This window comes from Hetaerina americana, unplaced genomic scaffold (genome assembly GCF_022747635.1).
Source record: "Hetaerina americana unplaced genomic scaffold, ioHetAmer1.1.p SCAF_2, whole genome shotgun sequence".
NCBI classification, from domain to species: domain Eukaryota; kingdom Metazoa; phylum Arthropoda; class Insecta; order Odonata; family Calopterygidae; genus Hetaerina; species Hetaerina americana.
The window spans coordinates 100695953-100710912 of record NW_027286763.1 but is presented as its reverse complement, the minus strand read 5'-3'; the positions used below and the strand labels follow the sequence as shown (position 1 = coordinate 100710912).

The window sequence follows — 14960 nt, the reverse complement described above, 5'->3', positions numbered from 1 at the left end:
GCTGGAACAGGTTAAAGCGTTTCCCCATCTAGACATCAAGGTCTTTAGTGATTGAGAAAGCTAGAGGAATTTAACAAGTGGATCAGGAATAACCAATGGGCCTTTCTATCAGAATAAATCACTGCTGATGGAAAATAATTCTGGAATTGGCAATAAAAAGCAATTCATACAAACGTATACGGAATAATTTTTACTGCGGATGTAGAGATGTGGATGATAGTAGCAGCAGAGAAAAGAAGATAATATACGACGGAAATGTGGTACTGCCGAATAATTACGATAATTAAATGGTTAAACAGATTAACAAATATAGGTTGAGTTCGAGCACCGAGGTGTTGGACCGAAGACGAAGAAGTAAAGGTAATCTCTGAGCAAGCATCAGTACTTGACGGACTCAGCTGGTGATTAGCGATACTCAAGGAAGACAGATGAAGAGAGAGATACTAATTGGCCACGATCATAGGCATCGTATCTTACTGGAAACAATTACCGAAAGTACCATAAAATCGATTAATTATACAAGAAAGCTATGAAGAGAATCGTCAATGGAAAAATCGATACAAGAAGATACGAGGGAATTAAGAAATTGGTAGCTTACAGAATAGAATAGAGATTAACTAAATATCATATTTCCGACCGATTTCTAGTGACAATGATTTGACCTCAACACTACATCAAATACTAATGAACAAAATATTAACACTTTTTTACCAGATATTGATTTAATCCACGACTGGTTTCCATTTACTACGTCATCTTCAGGTCACCGTGGAAAATTTTCACTAATCGCCCATTATTATGTCCGCATTCTACCACATCACGCCTCAAACTACAAAGTTTGTGCTTTTTTAAAGTTTTATTCATATATCATTTAAGATCAAAACAAACCCGCCCAAAATTCTTGGATAATAATGTGGTTTAATTTGGGAGAGACAAAAAAGATTTGGCAAAGAAAAACTCTAACGGTTTCAATTCTTAGGTAAAAATAGAAACCTAAGCTTTAAACTAATGACATTTATGTATCCAGGTTTTTCACATCCAAGATTCTGTTGCACTGAAAGAAAATTTTTCTGAGGTCAAGTGTATACCGTACCATTACGCCGAAATGGTTTTGTAAGCTGGAGCAAAATTCTCCTGAGAATTCAGGAGTAACCAATCCTTGACATGAATTCATGATTAATTTGAGCGTGTACTCACGTATCGACCGTTGAGGAGCCATGTGAGGTTCGCCGGAGGACTGGACGCTGGTGCGGTGCAGTTGGCTCGGAGCGTGTCCCCGACTCCATACCGCCTCTTCTCCACCTTCAGGGTCGGTTTCCCCTCCGGGTAATCTGAAAAATGATGGATTCAAATGCTAAAGTCAAGACACCCTTGATAACTAGATTTTTTCAAAAGAATCACCGATCATACAAACAAGGCAATGCTCGTATTTTAAACGAATATATGCCCTGAAATATGTCGATATTATTGCCATTTATGTCAATGATTCGAATTCAATAAATCAGACAAAACTTCTTCAATATACGAAGAGGAGCATACGGTGGAAATACTTCGGTTTGGTTTTATAATGGTGTATAAGTACGGCCATTTTAGCAAGAGACGACCAAGAATTCCATTAGTTATAGAATTTTTAATGGTCCTCCTGATAGTAGACATTCGCGGAAGAAAAATATATAGGAAGGTATTCGCGATTAATTTTCAATGCAAAAATGTTTTTTCAAATATTTCAATTTTTCGAACTAAATTTATTGATAGAAATGGTAATTAAAAAGAGTCAATATTGGCGGAGTCTTCTACCTGAATGTCTGTATTTGAGATACAAAGAGTAAGATGAACTCGGTTGTTCTATTGTGTTATCCCGGTTATACATGCATTTGGCCGAAGTTTTAAAAATGTTTACATATTAAGCTGTAAAAATTAAATTGAAATATCATATTATCTAATAGAAATTAATCCGGAATCATTAACATACTTATTGCAAATATATATCAAACGTTCTTCAACCTGAATTTGAATATGCCTATAATTAATGAAATTTGAAAGCGGTAATGAGCCTTTACTCAATACCTAATTATGTAATTTAAATAATTTATAGTAGTATAAAAAAAATGAATCTTCAAATTTTGCAAGATATAATCAATTGCTACAATTTCTATTAAGTAAATCTTTATAATAAATATTTAAACATGCTCATAGAAAGTACACAAAACATACTTTTTCTCATGAAATTAATATCGTATTCACTACGATTCAAAACTCACAGATCTGAACCCCCTTGAAAAGAAGGATATGGATTACCAAGTCCCATTGATTCACTATAAATATTTCATAAAATTCAAATTATGTCGAGAAATTGAAATGCATCTTCCCATATCCGATATACTGGCTAATTTGTTCTTCAAAAAAATTAAAATTAGTAACAATTTTTTAGAAAAGAAGCTGAAAATCGAGGTAGAGGCTAAATTCTTTACTTTTAAGTAGAGGGACGGAAATAGATGAAAACCGAGATGTCCGTTTAGGGGAGAAGGAGTTGAAAAAGATTTCCGAGTTGTTCCCACAGCAGAAAGGGACGCATTAGAGTATTTAATTGCTATTTAATCTACCTTCCAAAGGGATTGAGATCCACATAAAAATTAATGCTTTGGCACCAAGAAATTAGTCTCCCGAGGAAAACGTTGAAACTCATTGTAAGTCTGCCATTCTCTCGTTGAAACTCGGGGCCGAAGGGGATGAGAGTGTGGGGTGGGACGGGAAAATCGCATTTCTACGTAATTTAATTCGAATTACTTACGGGTTTGTCACAGACGCGCGCGAACTTTCAAGGAAGTTGGAAACCCCACCCCTCCATTTTTGCCCACTCCTTTACCTTCTGCTCCTCTTTCTTTGTTTTCCACCCTCTTAACCGTGTCCCCCGCCGCACCCTTCGCCTCTCCCTCAAGTATCCGCTCCCACTTCACCCCACTCGTCGCGAACAAGACTTCCTCCCCCGCACCCACTCTTTGCAGGGCTCAACCTTCTAAGAGTGTGGACTTGAGGGTTGAGTGATATTCGTCGTGATGTTCCTCATACAATCCTACCTGATAATTTCACCCATCCCCACTTGATTTCATATTCGGACCAAGTTTTCCTCTTTCTTATCTCGTATCCCAAATGAATGATTGCGGTTATAACTTACGTTTCTCTCCCTTATCCCCTCGCGTGTCAATCGCATCAATTTCGGCAGGTCGAAGATATTGACCAGGATTTTGATCCACCGTTAATGATTTTGAGCGTCATTAAATCTTCGATACCTTTCACCACTCTCAAAGGTCATCAACGCTGAGTGCAGCTACCCACTCAGTCGGCCGATCCCTTCTTTTTCTACTGTATTTTCTCCAACCATTATTTTTTCATTTATTATTATCTTAGATCCTTTATATATCGTCTTCAACAAACCTGTCTAGAAATGCTACTTATAAGTTTATCCAGTAAGCTCCCCATGCTTTTCAAAGAATATATTTCTCTCTGGGGCTTCATCGATCTTCTGGTATAAATATTTCGCATTTATTTGACTATCCTTAATGGTAATGAATTCTTAATTGAGAAAAAAGCAATAAAAATACTCCTCTAGTGAAGATTTTTCAACAGATTTCAATCTACCTACATTCTCAGCCACCATCCTTACCTCAAAATCAAAGAGAGAATTTTCATATTTGTAAAGTATTATCTAGTTTCAAGGATTATTATACGTATGAGTGTGTGTATGCATGTGTGTGTATATATATATATATATATATATATATATATATATATATATATATATGTATATATAAAACCAACCCGAAGGTCGGTTTAGCAGGTGATGGTAGAGTTCACCCAGTACTAAGCCCAACGGCGTGTGAAATTCACACATCAGGGTAGGGGGGCCAGTTCCTTTCCCTGTGCCGGTTATGGTTTCCCAGGAAGATCTGGTACCCGAAAAATCACATAGCTTGGGTGGAGCTGCAGGTGCTCAGAGTGCCTCGCCCGGGAATTGAACCCGGACCCTCCGGTCAGCAGTCCAACGCTATACCTACTGAACTACCGTGACCCATATTATACGTATATTTACAGCCAATTTCTCTTCCTGTAGAATATTCCTTTTGCCTTTTCTATCGTGAATCACCTTTTCCAGTTATCCTGATTCTTATTTTCGAGTTTCTAATATACCTGATTTTATTTCTCTTCCAGGAATGTCATTCCAATGGGAAAACCTCAGAATTTATTTTTATCTATCTGGAATTGTATAATTGAAGGGTGAGCTTTGATTTGAATAGTTTCAAATCTTTTCCTTACAAAAAACTACCATCCCTTCTGCAATTCCGTACCTAATGTTTTTGGGAGAGGTAAAAGTTTCAGGCTTTTATTTCAACCACGTTCTCTCCCTGATTTTAATTAAACACTTCTCTTTCCGTAAGTTGTGACTATTGCAAATTTACCATTTATTGTGAAAAAATAAATTAAATATTTACCGAATAAAGTTTCATCTTTCTATGTGTATCAATCATTAAGGAACGGATGGAAATGAATTCCAATATTGATGATATTCAAAACTTTCATATTTTACCATAGATAATAATTTTAATCTGAAAAAAGCGTTTTATTATTTTATTTGAATTTTATAATTTTAATTATATAGCTGCAGATTGAAATATATATTTCAGCCGTAACTAAACCAGTTGTTATGGAAGAAAAAAATCTCTATCAAAACATGAGTTAACAATTAATTCGAAGTATATTGGACATTTGATATTTATATATATTTGGTGATATAATATACGCCTTTAACTGAACTACTGACGTCATAGTCATTTGAAACGCACTAACGAAAACTGACTTAATGAGAAATTCAGGGAAATGCAGTTAATGAAGGTCCCAGCTCTTTTGCTAATGAGGTCACTTCATGACATGGTCATTTAGGATACTTCAGTGGAAAATCATATCACTAGAAATCCACAAAATGCCAGCATTTTCATAATTAATTACTCTTTAGAAGTATGCCTTTTTACTTCTGGACCAGTATTTCCACTCACACACAAATATTACCAGAGTTAGCTCTATACTTCACATTTACTTACAAGAAGTTACTTGCTATTATTAATTCTATTATGCAGGAACAATATGTATTTCAAATGTGACCAATAATATAATGTTATCGACAGATTAAGTTCCTACAGCCTGGAATGCATTATATATTTCTTCTCTGTACGATCCAAAAAACTCTAATTGCGAGGAGAGCTTCGTTATTGCAATTGCAGAAATACTTTCCGGGTTTCCTTTTAGTTTACTCATGTGTTTTGCAGTTCCATTGGATATCATTTATATTTTTTTTAATTTTAAGTTTCAAAGTAATCTCATACATTTTAGTTTTACTAATTATTCGTATACTTCTCTTCTTTTTGTATGATTACACTCAATTTTTCGTTTATTTATTATAACAGTTTAGTAGCATTTTATTTTTATTTGATTCTTCACTCAAGGTTCCAGGTTCCCTCTTCTGCTGGTAATCAAACCGTGGTTTCCCTGGTGTGAGCAGAGGCATATTTTAACTTTTTCTCAAGGCTACCCTCTTCTTCTCTTAGGCACCCTTCTGGTATATTTTTTTATTTCGAAGAAACTTCAGGAAAAGCCGCGACAGTAACTATAATGGAGCCATCGGCTAATGTATATAAAAATTCTAAACATAATGAATATGTTATCCATGACTCCATTCAAGAAATTATCGCGGGATATCCCATTTATTCTTTGAATTTCTCAAATGCCCCTCTGTTTAAGAGCTGGCGCTTATCTCATGGATTGTGGCGCAGCGCGCACGACAACGAATACTTGTGGCTTTTAATGTTAGGGAATCCGTCATAAAATCTTGCACGTTTATAGCCGCTACAATGTCAGTGTATTAAGACACCTCTTTAGCTAAATGGTCTAAAACAATTAGCAGGATATGGTGGGATTCGAATCATTGCGAATAATCTTTTCTCTTTGAAATATTTGCATTGTTTTCTTTCTTCAACCGGGATCAATCTTCTTCGTGAGTGGAATTCTCATCCCTTGCTTTTTCTACAAGGTAACTAGGGGGAAGTGGAGATGACCAGGCAGACTATCTGGGTCTCAATCCTCCATCAATTACCACATGGAATTTTTTCCCACTTGGAATAGGGAAATGCTACTTCTGATAATTCATGTCCTCTGGTTCCTCTATTCATCAAATGAAAACTTGCTAAAATTTTTCAAATTAACTTAAATGCATCCTCAAACAATATTGTACGAGAAGGTAAAGCTTTCACGTTCAATTAAGCATGAAACCCTTTTACGAGTACGACGTGATGCTTTGAGTGTGGGGGAAATATTAACGGCAATTTTTGACCATATGACGCGGCATCTCATCCACGCTATCACACGGTAAGACCTGCGGAAGGCGAGATACAAGATGAAGGAGAAGACTTTCTTCAATGGCTAGAGCCAAAACTCAAGATTACCAACTCGAGCGCTTAAAGTCATGCTAGCGCGCAACGCCATTGTCGATCGTAAGACACATTCATTATTTTTGTTGGCGGTATACCTTAGTTCATTGTAATGTTATGGCTTCAGCGTGCGATGAAGTGATTTATATTAGTAGTTTGGGTCTTTTATAGTCGTCCCGAATTAATTTCAGAAAATATTTAACGCAAGAATAAATTAACGAGCCGTTAATTGAGTGAAAGTGGGCAATATGCTAGCCAACGCCCAGCAAACCACATGACTGGAGAAATCAAATATCGGGCAACCCTGCCTATGTAAAGGTATGACCATTAGAGACTCACTGATCGAGGTCACTCGAGTTCCCTGGCAATATTGCACATGGGGAAAAAGTGGGTGGGGGGAGGAAAGAGGAGGTGGCAGAGACACGCATCAAGAGCATTAAACACAACTTTCATTCCTCCCACAGTCCTACAATCTTGGCAGTCCCTTCCAAAGCCCGCAACTCGACGCGTCAAACCCTGTTCCGATTGTGTAGGCTCAGAGTAGGGGATGTGAGGATGAAAGGTTGCGACGTAAATGGATACGAGTAATTGGAGAAAAGAATGTAGTATGATCTGTAGAAAGTGACGGGCTTCAACAACTGGGTCAGTTGTTGGGTACAGGGAGAATGAAAACAGAATAGGGGAGAGATAGAATAGTTTACGGGGGGAAAGAGACGGGGAAACAAATTATGCCCGGGGGAAATGATGGAAAAAGAGTGGAATGAGAGCCAAGGATTAAGGCGTCAGTGAGTCAAAACGCCTGTCAACGGAGGGTTAAAATTTCGATTCTAAAATGTCTACCCTGAGACAACTGCGTTTTTTTCACCGTAATATTTTATTTTTCGTTTTAACCAAGAAAATTTCCTTTCGACTCCATGTTATTTTTCGAGATAAGGAAGCAAAGTAATGCAGTCTTATGAACCAAGGGTGACTCAGTTGGTAAAATTTAAGAAACACTGATTACGGTATGCCCATTTTTAATTCTTTAATGTTAGAGCACCTAAGTTCAATAACGAAGTTTTGGTTACGCACTTTAAAATTTAGTGAGGGGAGAAAAAATATATGTGCATACATGTATATATAAATACATATAATTATATATATACACACACATACATATATGTGTGTGTACAAAAATATGTGTATACATGTACATACACCCACACACACACACACATATATAAATATATATATATATATATATATATATATATATATATAAATATATATATATATATATATATATATATATATATATATATATATATATATATATATATATATATATGTATATGTGTGTGTGCGTGTGTGTACATATTGCAAAACCATAAATAAAAAGTCACTTCAGTGATAGGTATAGCAAAACAATGTACAGTACATGCAGTAAGTAACACGCTTAATGTTTTACTTAATTTTACAGCATATGTAGATCATGAATAGATGTTATCAATTTTCCCAAGTAGTTTTTGTTTTTCCAATTTGAGGGTGGGAGTTATGAAACTATAAGAAATTCTCTTTTAATAGAATTTAAATAGTACGCATAATCATGAAAATTTTAAAAACTTAACAGAGTTTAAAATGAACGCCATTAAGAGTTATAATTCTGTATCACTAAGAATATAACCAGAACATTCATCCCCATATGATAAAATCTACTAAATAAATATAAATATGTCCCGCTGATCTCATGCGCGTTCAATAAGTTTGAGCGACAGACAGCACATTTAATTGGCAAGAAAACTTAAATCACTCTCCCAAAAACTGAGTGGGATTGAAAGAACTAAACGATCCTACATATGCATACGGCATAGGAAATTCTAAAAATGATCTATAAAATATACCATGAACACCGACAAAGCTATCTAAGAGACTGGGCAAAATGACTGTAGCTGTCGACGCACCCTAAAAACTCCCACTCACTCCTAAGAGATTTATTTGGATTTAAAAAGCGAAATGTTCACGTAAATCCGCTGCAGTGAGGAAAGGATTAATGGAAATAGATATTAGGATAACCAAAGTGGGTCAATGTTTTTTTTAAGTGATGTGAATTATAGGGGGTACCTTTAAGAATGGGTGATTGCTTTTCAAACCGGAATGGGATATATATTGTAAAAGTAGGGGTAAGGGAAAAATTGAGATTTAGTGTAATAGGTAGGGAACTAGAACAGAGTTGTTAATCACAGCCAATGATTTTATACTATATATTATGTAAATCCAAAAAGTGACTTGGGAGGGAATTGAGTTTGGAATGAAGGTAGACGGGTCGGTAATATAGTCAAGTTTGGGAATGATCGCGCATTAATTTGACTGGCACTCCAGGGATTGAAGTTACCGTTAAATTCTATTATGAAACCAATGTGACAAAATTGGGTGAAGATTAGTCGAAATAAAATGAGATTATTTAACTCTGAAAAATTGGAACTAAGGCTATTGATTGAAGCACGAGTAAGTAAACAATGGACGTTGGTTACAATCACATTTTAAAGAAATGTTTTAAAGAGAAATTGACGTAATAGATGCTAATTTTGGGGGAGGATTGAATTGGCGAAGCGGTTACAGGGAGGAAGGAAAGTTTATGAGAGATACAATAACTAGAGTAATAAGGAAATATCGGTATTGATTTAAATATGAAGTACGAGTATATGCGCTGTTTGGATCTGAGTTTCGGTGATTGAGGGTCAAGTAAATGAATATAGATTAAAGACAGACGAGACGAGAAGTAAGCATGAACAATGAAGAAGAAAGTGACCTTGACAGGGAAGAAGAGGAACGAGAAGGTTTTCCATCAGATGGAAGAATGAAGGAAAGCGGCAGTGGGATGCTGAAGGTCGCTACAGAAAGGAGAATTTTAAATACTTGGAAGAGGAAGGGTTTTTGAATGGTAAGAAGGTAAGCAGAAAGTACCAAAAATTAAAAAAGTAGATGTAATTGAGAAAACGAAACTCTAAGCTTAATAGCAGCTCGAGAACGTACATAACCTTCGTGTGATGGATTGATAATGACAGTTTCAACGATCATAGCGTACTGTGAATTAGAGAAATGGTTGGTAGCAGCTCTCCGAGCAAATTTATCTGCCATCACTTCATTACCCCACGGCTCCTTATCTTTTCCTATCGTTTCCCATCCTTGGCCTTCTTCCGTAGTTTTTATCGACTATGATTCCTTCGCAGGTAAAAATATGGACTATGTACCTTTTTACAAGTGGGTCTACAAGAATCTTGTAAATGTTATTGAAGAGACTTTTGAGATGGAGATATCATCATTACACTTCAGAACAGCCGACACCCGAAAACCCCAAATAAAATACAGAAGCCTGTTAAAATCAAAGCCAAATATCGACACGAAGTAAAAAGAAACACGTTGCTAGTTTTAAATGAATGGATGGATGGTTAAAAGTTTTAAAAATTGAATGGACCTATTCATTTAGCAACCAGTTTTTAATTTCTCGACCTAATATTGATTTATTTGGGAGATTATCTGTATTAGTCACAAAATAGCATTTTGTCATTACCCCCTACCAAATTTAGCAGCTGTGTAGCCCGGTTAATTTCAGCGTAAACGTTTCTGAGTTTGGTATTTTTTAATTTCGGGTGTAGACACGGAAATTTTCAATTTTGCGCCGAAAATTCAGCGCACAAGAAATTGGGGTACACCGGGAGTAGCTGCTGTCAGTAAGTTGCTCCCATTAATTTCCTCGGCATTTACGGTCTTTCGGAGGGACTCATGGAGCTAACATCCCAAGTTTCGGCTACGATGTTAAATTCTTTAGCAGACATTTGCAAGTAGTTTTAGTTGGCTGATTTGACTGAAATTCAAGATATTCAGAAAGAGAGAGAGAGAGGGAAAGGAATGTTGGTAAAAGCTAGCTTCAGGAGGCTACATTGGTTACAACAAGTGCGAAGAGCAACCTGTAGAACGAATTTGACTCCAGAAATTGCGAATTTTCCGCTAATCACAAAAATGAATTTTGAGCAATTGTATTTTGTTGATCATTACAGTTTTTTAATATTTTAATTTATCAAAAACGGACGGAGTATACATTTTGAAGAAATTGAATGCCGTTTATTACCCTAGACCGCAGCCATGAAAAACGGGTTTCGTTATTGTTGGAGAATGAGGGTGACACACAAACTATGAGGTAGACATTCAATCACCACTTATGACGCTACATATATTTCTTCCTGGTAAACCACAGGTGGTCACACAAAGGAACTGGCCTCCGTACCCGAGTCTGTTAATTTCACATACCGCTGGGTTTTGGCGACCTCTATCAACACCTGTCAAACCAACCTGCGGGTACACTGCTGTTATTTGGTTAATGTGCAAAAATTTCTAATTTTAAATTAGATCCATTAGTTTTTCATCATTCCGTGGAGTCTCCTTTACTCGCTGTGTCCTTCACTGCAGTGTCATATTCAGACCTGAGCATGCTCTTCCTTCTGACCACCATCAACATTTAATATCTGAATGCACTTATTTACCATGTCTTTAATTTATGTAATTAATATTTTTGTTATTTGCCTGATCCATGGTTACCTTCAATCCAATTTTCTCCGCTGCTTTTCTCTGACATTTAATCATGTCTTTCGCAGATTAAATTTTTCCATCAAAAGTTAGTTCCACTTTTTACTGCAGATGATTATACGGATTTCATCACACATGATGTTCATTAATTCTTCTCTGCCATTATTGTTTTTCCATTGACTTAATTTCCATTGAGGCATCATAGTAAGTTATAATTGATTTATACACACTTCCTCAGTAAAGCATTTAAACCGAGGCAAAAAATATATATCAGGGAAGCAAGTGAAGTATGAGGAGTAAATGAAACACTATTCATCTTCCCTTTTAAGGAAAAGGTTATAGGCACTGATATACTGAACTGATCATTTCAATAAACTTTTTATGGCATATCATCTAACTTCTAAGGTTTTCATTAAAGTTCTAAGCAAAAATAAAAAAGAATGTGAATAAATATGTCACTTATAACCGTAGTTTTCCATTCCAAGTAAGCGAAATTGGCAAAAACGTAATGAGAGAAATTTTAAGGCGACACTTTTGGCAATTTTTTCATTGGTTCAATCAAATAGACGAGATTTGATAGATCAATGCTTTACGATTCCGGCGCACAATCAAATCAAACAAACTTAATGCTGCTAATTTATTCTTCCATTCACCTTCCAAACCTTTCTCACGGAAAGAGAGAACGAGAAAGAAAGATTTTAAATTTCTGATAGAGAGGATGAGAATCTTCGGGAAAGCGGGACGCCATCGTTCCTCCCGGAGAAGGAATGAAGCGACCGGAAACCGTTGAAAAAATAATGCCAAAATGCATGGATAAAGTGGCACAATCTCCCGATTAATTTTCCGTTTTATTTTAAAAGGAGCGAATTCGTGTAAACGGAAGGGCTAAGTCGCACTCGAGTGGCCACTGCTGGTCTGGAGAGCGGAAAGGGATGGAGTGTACCGAGCTGGGCAGGGTGCGAGTGAATTTGAGGGTAAACAAAGGATTTGGAGGGGCGTGGATGTTGGGCGGAGAACGGCGCAGGGAGTGGAGTGGCGTCGCGGGAGTGGGAGGAGCAGTTCTGAGACGGACAGCGGAACTTGGAAGGGTTAATGGGCTTTGGGCATTCGGAGGGAAATGAGTGCCGGCGGGAGGGTAGTGGATGGAGGGAGAAGCAGAAGAGGGCTTTCCTCCCCTTGCTCCACACTTTCTCCTTCTCCTTCCGACCCAGGAGAAAGGGTAGATATATTGCGCGGAGGATGAGAGAACGAAACGACGAGGAGAGTAGAGCGGAGTTCCTAAGGTCGAAGAGGATTCTGTAACGATGTAGAGAATGGATGAGATGAAAGAAAAAAAGATGACTTTATAAGCATTGATTTAGAAATTAAATGCATTAGGTACGAGAGAGGGAGAGAAGAGAAAAAATTCCATTTCTATCGCAAGAAAGAAAAAATACAATTCGAAAAAATAATAGCTGATTTTCAAGAAAAATATGAATAGCAATATCTTCGTGGAATATTGTCGATTTAGCGGTCAACATCTTCTTAGGTGCCATGAGGGGAGGAATTCACACAAAAAAGAGTGTAAGAATCATAATTATCCATTTAGAAGACTGAAATCTTAGAATATATTTCAACGCAAAGATTCCTCAATATGAGCTTAAGTGATATATTCTCTAATATTTGGACATTTACTATCCTTTTTCACATTTTTATTGAAAAAAAGGAGATTCATAAGAGGAATACATAATTTTCCTTCGTTAGCTCGATTAGTTTAAAACAAATTCCACAATAAAATAAAATTTATGCCATAAAAATATATTTCTATGTTCAAAAAACACGACGTTTAGTTTCGAAGGCGAACGAATTTAAAAACGAGACTAACCGAGTATCCAAACATAAATATAATAAAGCCAATGAACTAATTTTAAAGCCCAAGCGCGAAAACAACCATTAAACATGAAAAATGCCTTATATATAAGCATATCGTCTTCTTCCGGAGTAAGCAGCCTCTCGAGATACGAGGGTCATCCGGAAAGTAGTACCCGTTCGGGAAATAAAGACACAAAAGTAAATATTAACAAACATAAAAAATTTTATTTGAAAGAGGATACTTTAAACTACTTCTCAACATAATCTCCAAGCAAATTAAGGCATTTGTCATAACGTGTGACAAGTTTCTGTATTCCTGCTGCATAGTCCTTCGCCGCCAGCTCATTGAGATACGCGAGGGACCCATCTTGCACAAATTTTTGCATAATGCAGATGGTGTTTAACAATTTCATGAACAATTGTTCGAGAAACATTGGGAAAATGCTCACAGATGTCATCAATTGTGACGCGCCGATCGTTCCTCACGAATTCGTCAACTGAGCTCACCAGTTGGTCTGTAATGACAGACGGTCTCCCCGAACGCTCATCGTCGTGTGTGTTCCCCCTCCCCATGTTGAAGTTGCGACACCACCGCCGAACAGACGACTCGTCCATTACATTGTCTCCATACACCTCCTTTAATTGGCGATGAATATCACATGGGCGAACGTTTCTTGCATTGAGGAATTTAATCACTGCCCTCACTTCACAACTGGCGGCGTTCTCAATTTTTTTAAACATTGTAAACAATCACAGAAACAACACAGGCAATGCTAGCGTCACGCAACTTGGCTCAGAGAAGGCAGACAAGCCACTGAAGCTATCTGACCTCGTCCAGCGGCTACTCGCGTCGTCAGCACTTCATGCGGCACGAACGGGTACTACTTTCCGGATGACCCTCGTACATTTTTACTAACTGCTTCATTGCTAAGTTAAATCATTTCTGGGGTTTTATGAAACACTTTAATACCTAAATCGTTCAGCAAAAATATTGCATTTCGAAATCTATTGGCAATTCAATACGGAATATCACGGAATATACGGTTATCGTAGTGCATAAAATAATTTTGTTAGCCATCAGGCAAAACAATTGGTGGTTTTTTGCCTAATTCATGCTTGTAAGAAAAAGAGAATGATTCTTGTAACTAATAGAAATATTATTTGTTTTTATATCAAATATAGTGCCACAAATATAGAAGACATAGCTACGTTATCAAATGAAATCGAGGACATATATCTAGCTTCTACATTAATACTCGTATAATTAAATTAAATCACTTGGTCTTTAGTTAAATGAATTTTATTTTTTGAATGGCCCAGCAAAATTCATCCTCATTAGTGAGGTATAAACGTACTTATCCACAGAATAAATTAATATGGAAATCTTTGAATGAACCACTAAGAAAGTAATAAAAACATTTTCTACATAGAGTATATGAATGAATATCATATAAGTGAATGACGCAGCAAAATTTAGCCTCATTAGTGAGGTATGTACGTACTTGTCCACAGAACAAATTAATATGGAAATCTTTAAATGAAACACTTAGAAAGTAATAAAAACATTTTATATTTGGAACACAGTCATTCAAATTGAAGCGAGAATAATTACCAAATGTTCATAATTTCGTAATTTAATACACGAATATATTTAGCTGTGTGTGTGTACACTTAAGTTCATACAATGTTATGGTTGAGTATAAAGTTATAGGGATGTGTAGGTGTGCATAAGAATAGATGATGTGATTTCATTAATTACTTGGTCAAAAGGTAGATGGGATTTTGGGCCTCGTCCCTTGGACTTAATCTCCATTCGTTCCACACCCATAGACCCACTCCACCCTCGGTCCCCGTCCCTGTTCATCTCTTCCGGACCCAAAGTATGGTAATGAACCGTCTTTTAGATGATGAACAATTGAGACTTTGGGTACGACTACTCAGAGTTGCCAAAAATTTAGGTTTCGAGAAAAAGGTAGTTATTCTCTTTTGGAATTCCCTCGCAGTAATTGATATAATCATCATGATAATATGAAAATTATAAATAAATGGATGCGTTTGACTTTTACG

At 36.6% G+C, this 14960-nt stretch overlaps 1 protein-coding gene across 1 annotated transcript in view; it reads right to left on the bottom strand.

The window, feature by feature from the left end:
* Positions 1-14960, bottom strand: part of LOC139688186 (uncharacterized) — a 435789-nt gene that overhangs the window by 165930 nt on the left and 254899 nt on the right. Inside the window, exon 4 of the mRNA XM_071585613.1 lies at positions 1198-1331. Coding sequence (XP_071441714.1) covers positions 1198-1331 — 134 coding nt within the window. The remainder of the gene's footprint in view (positions 1-1197; positions 1332-14960) is intronic.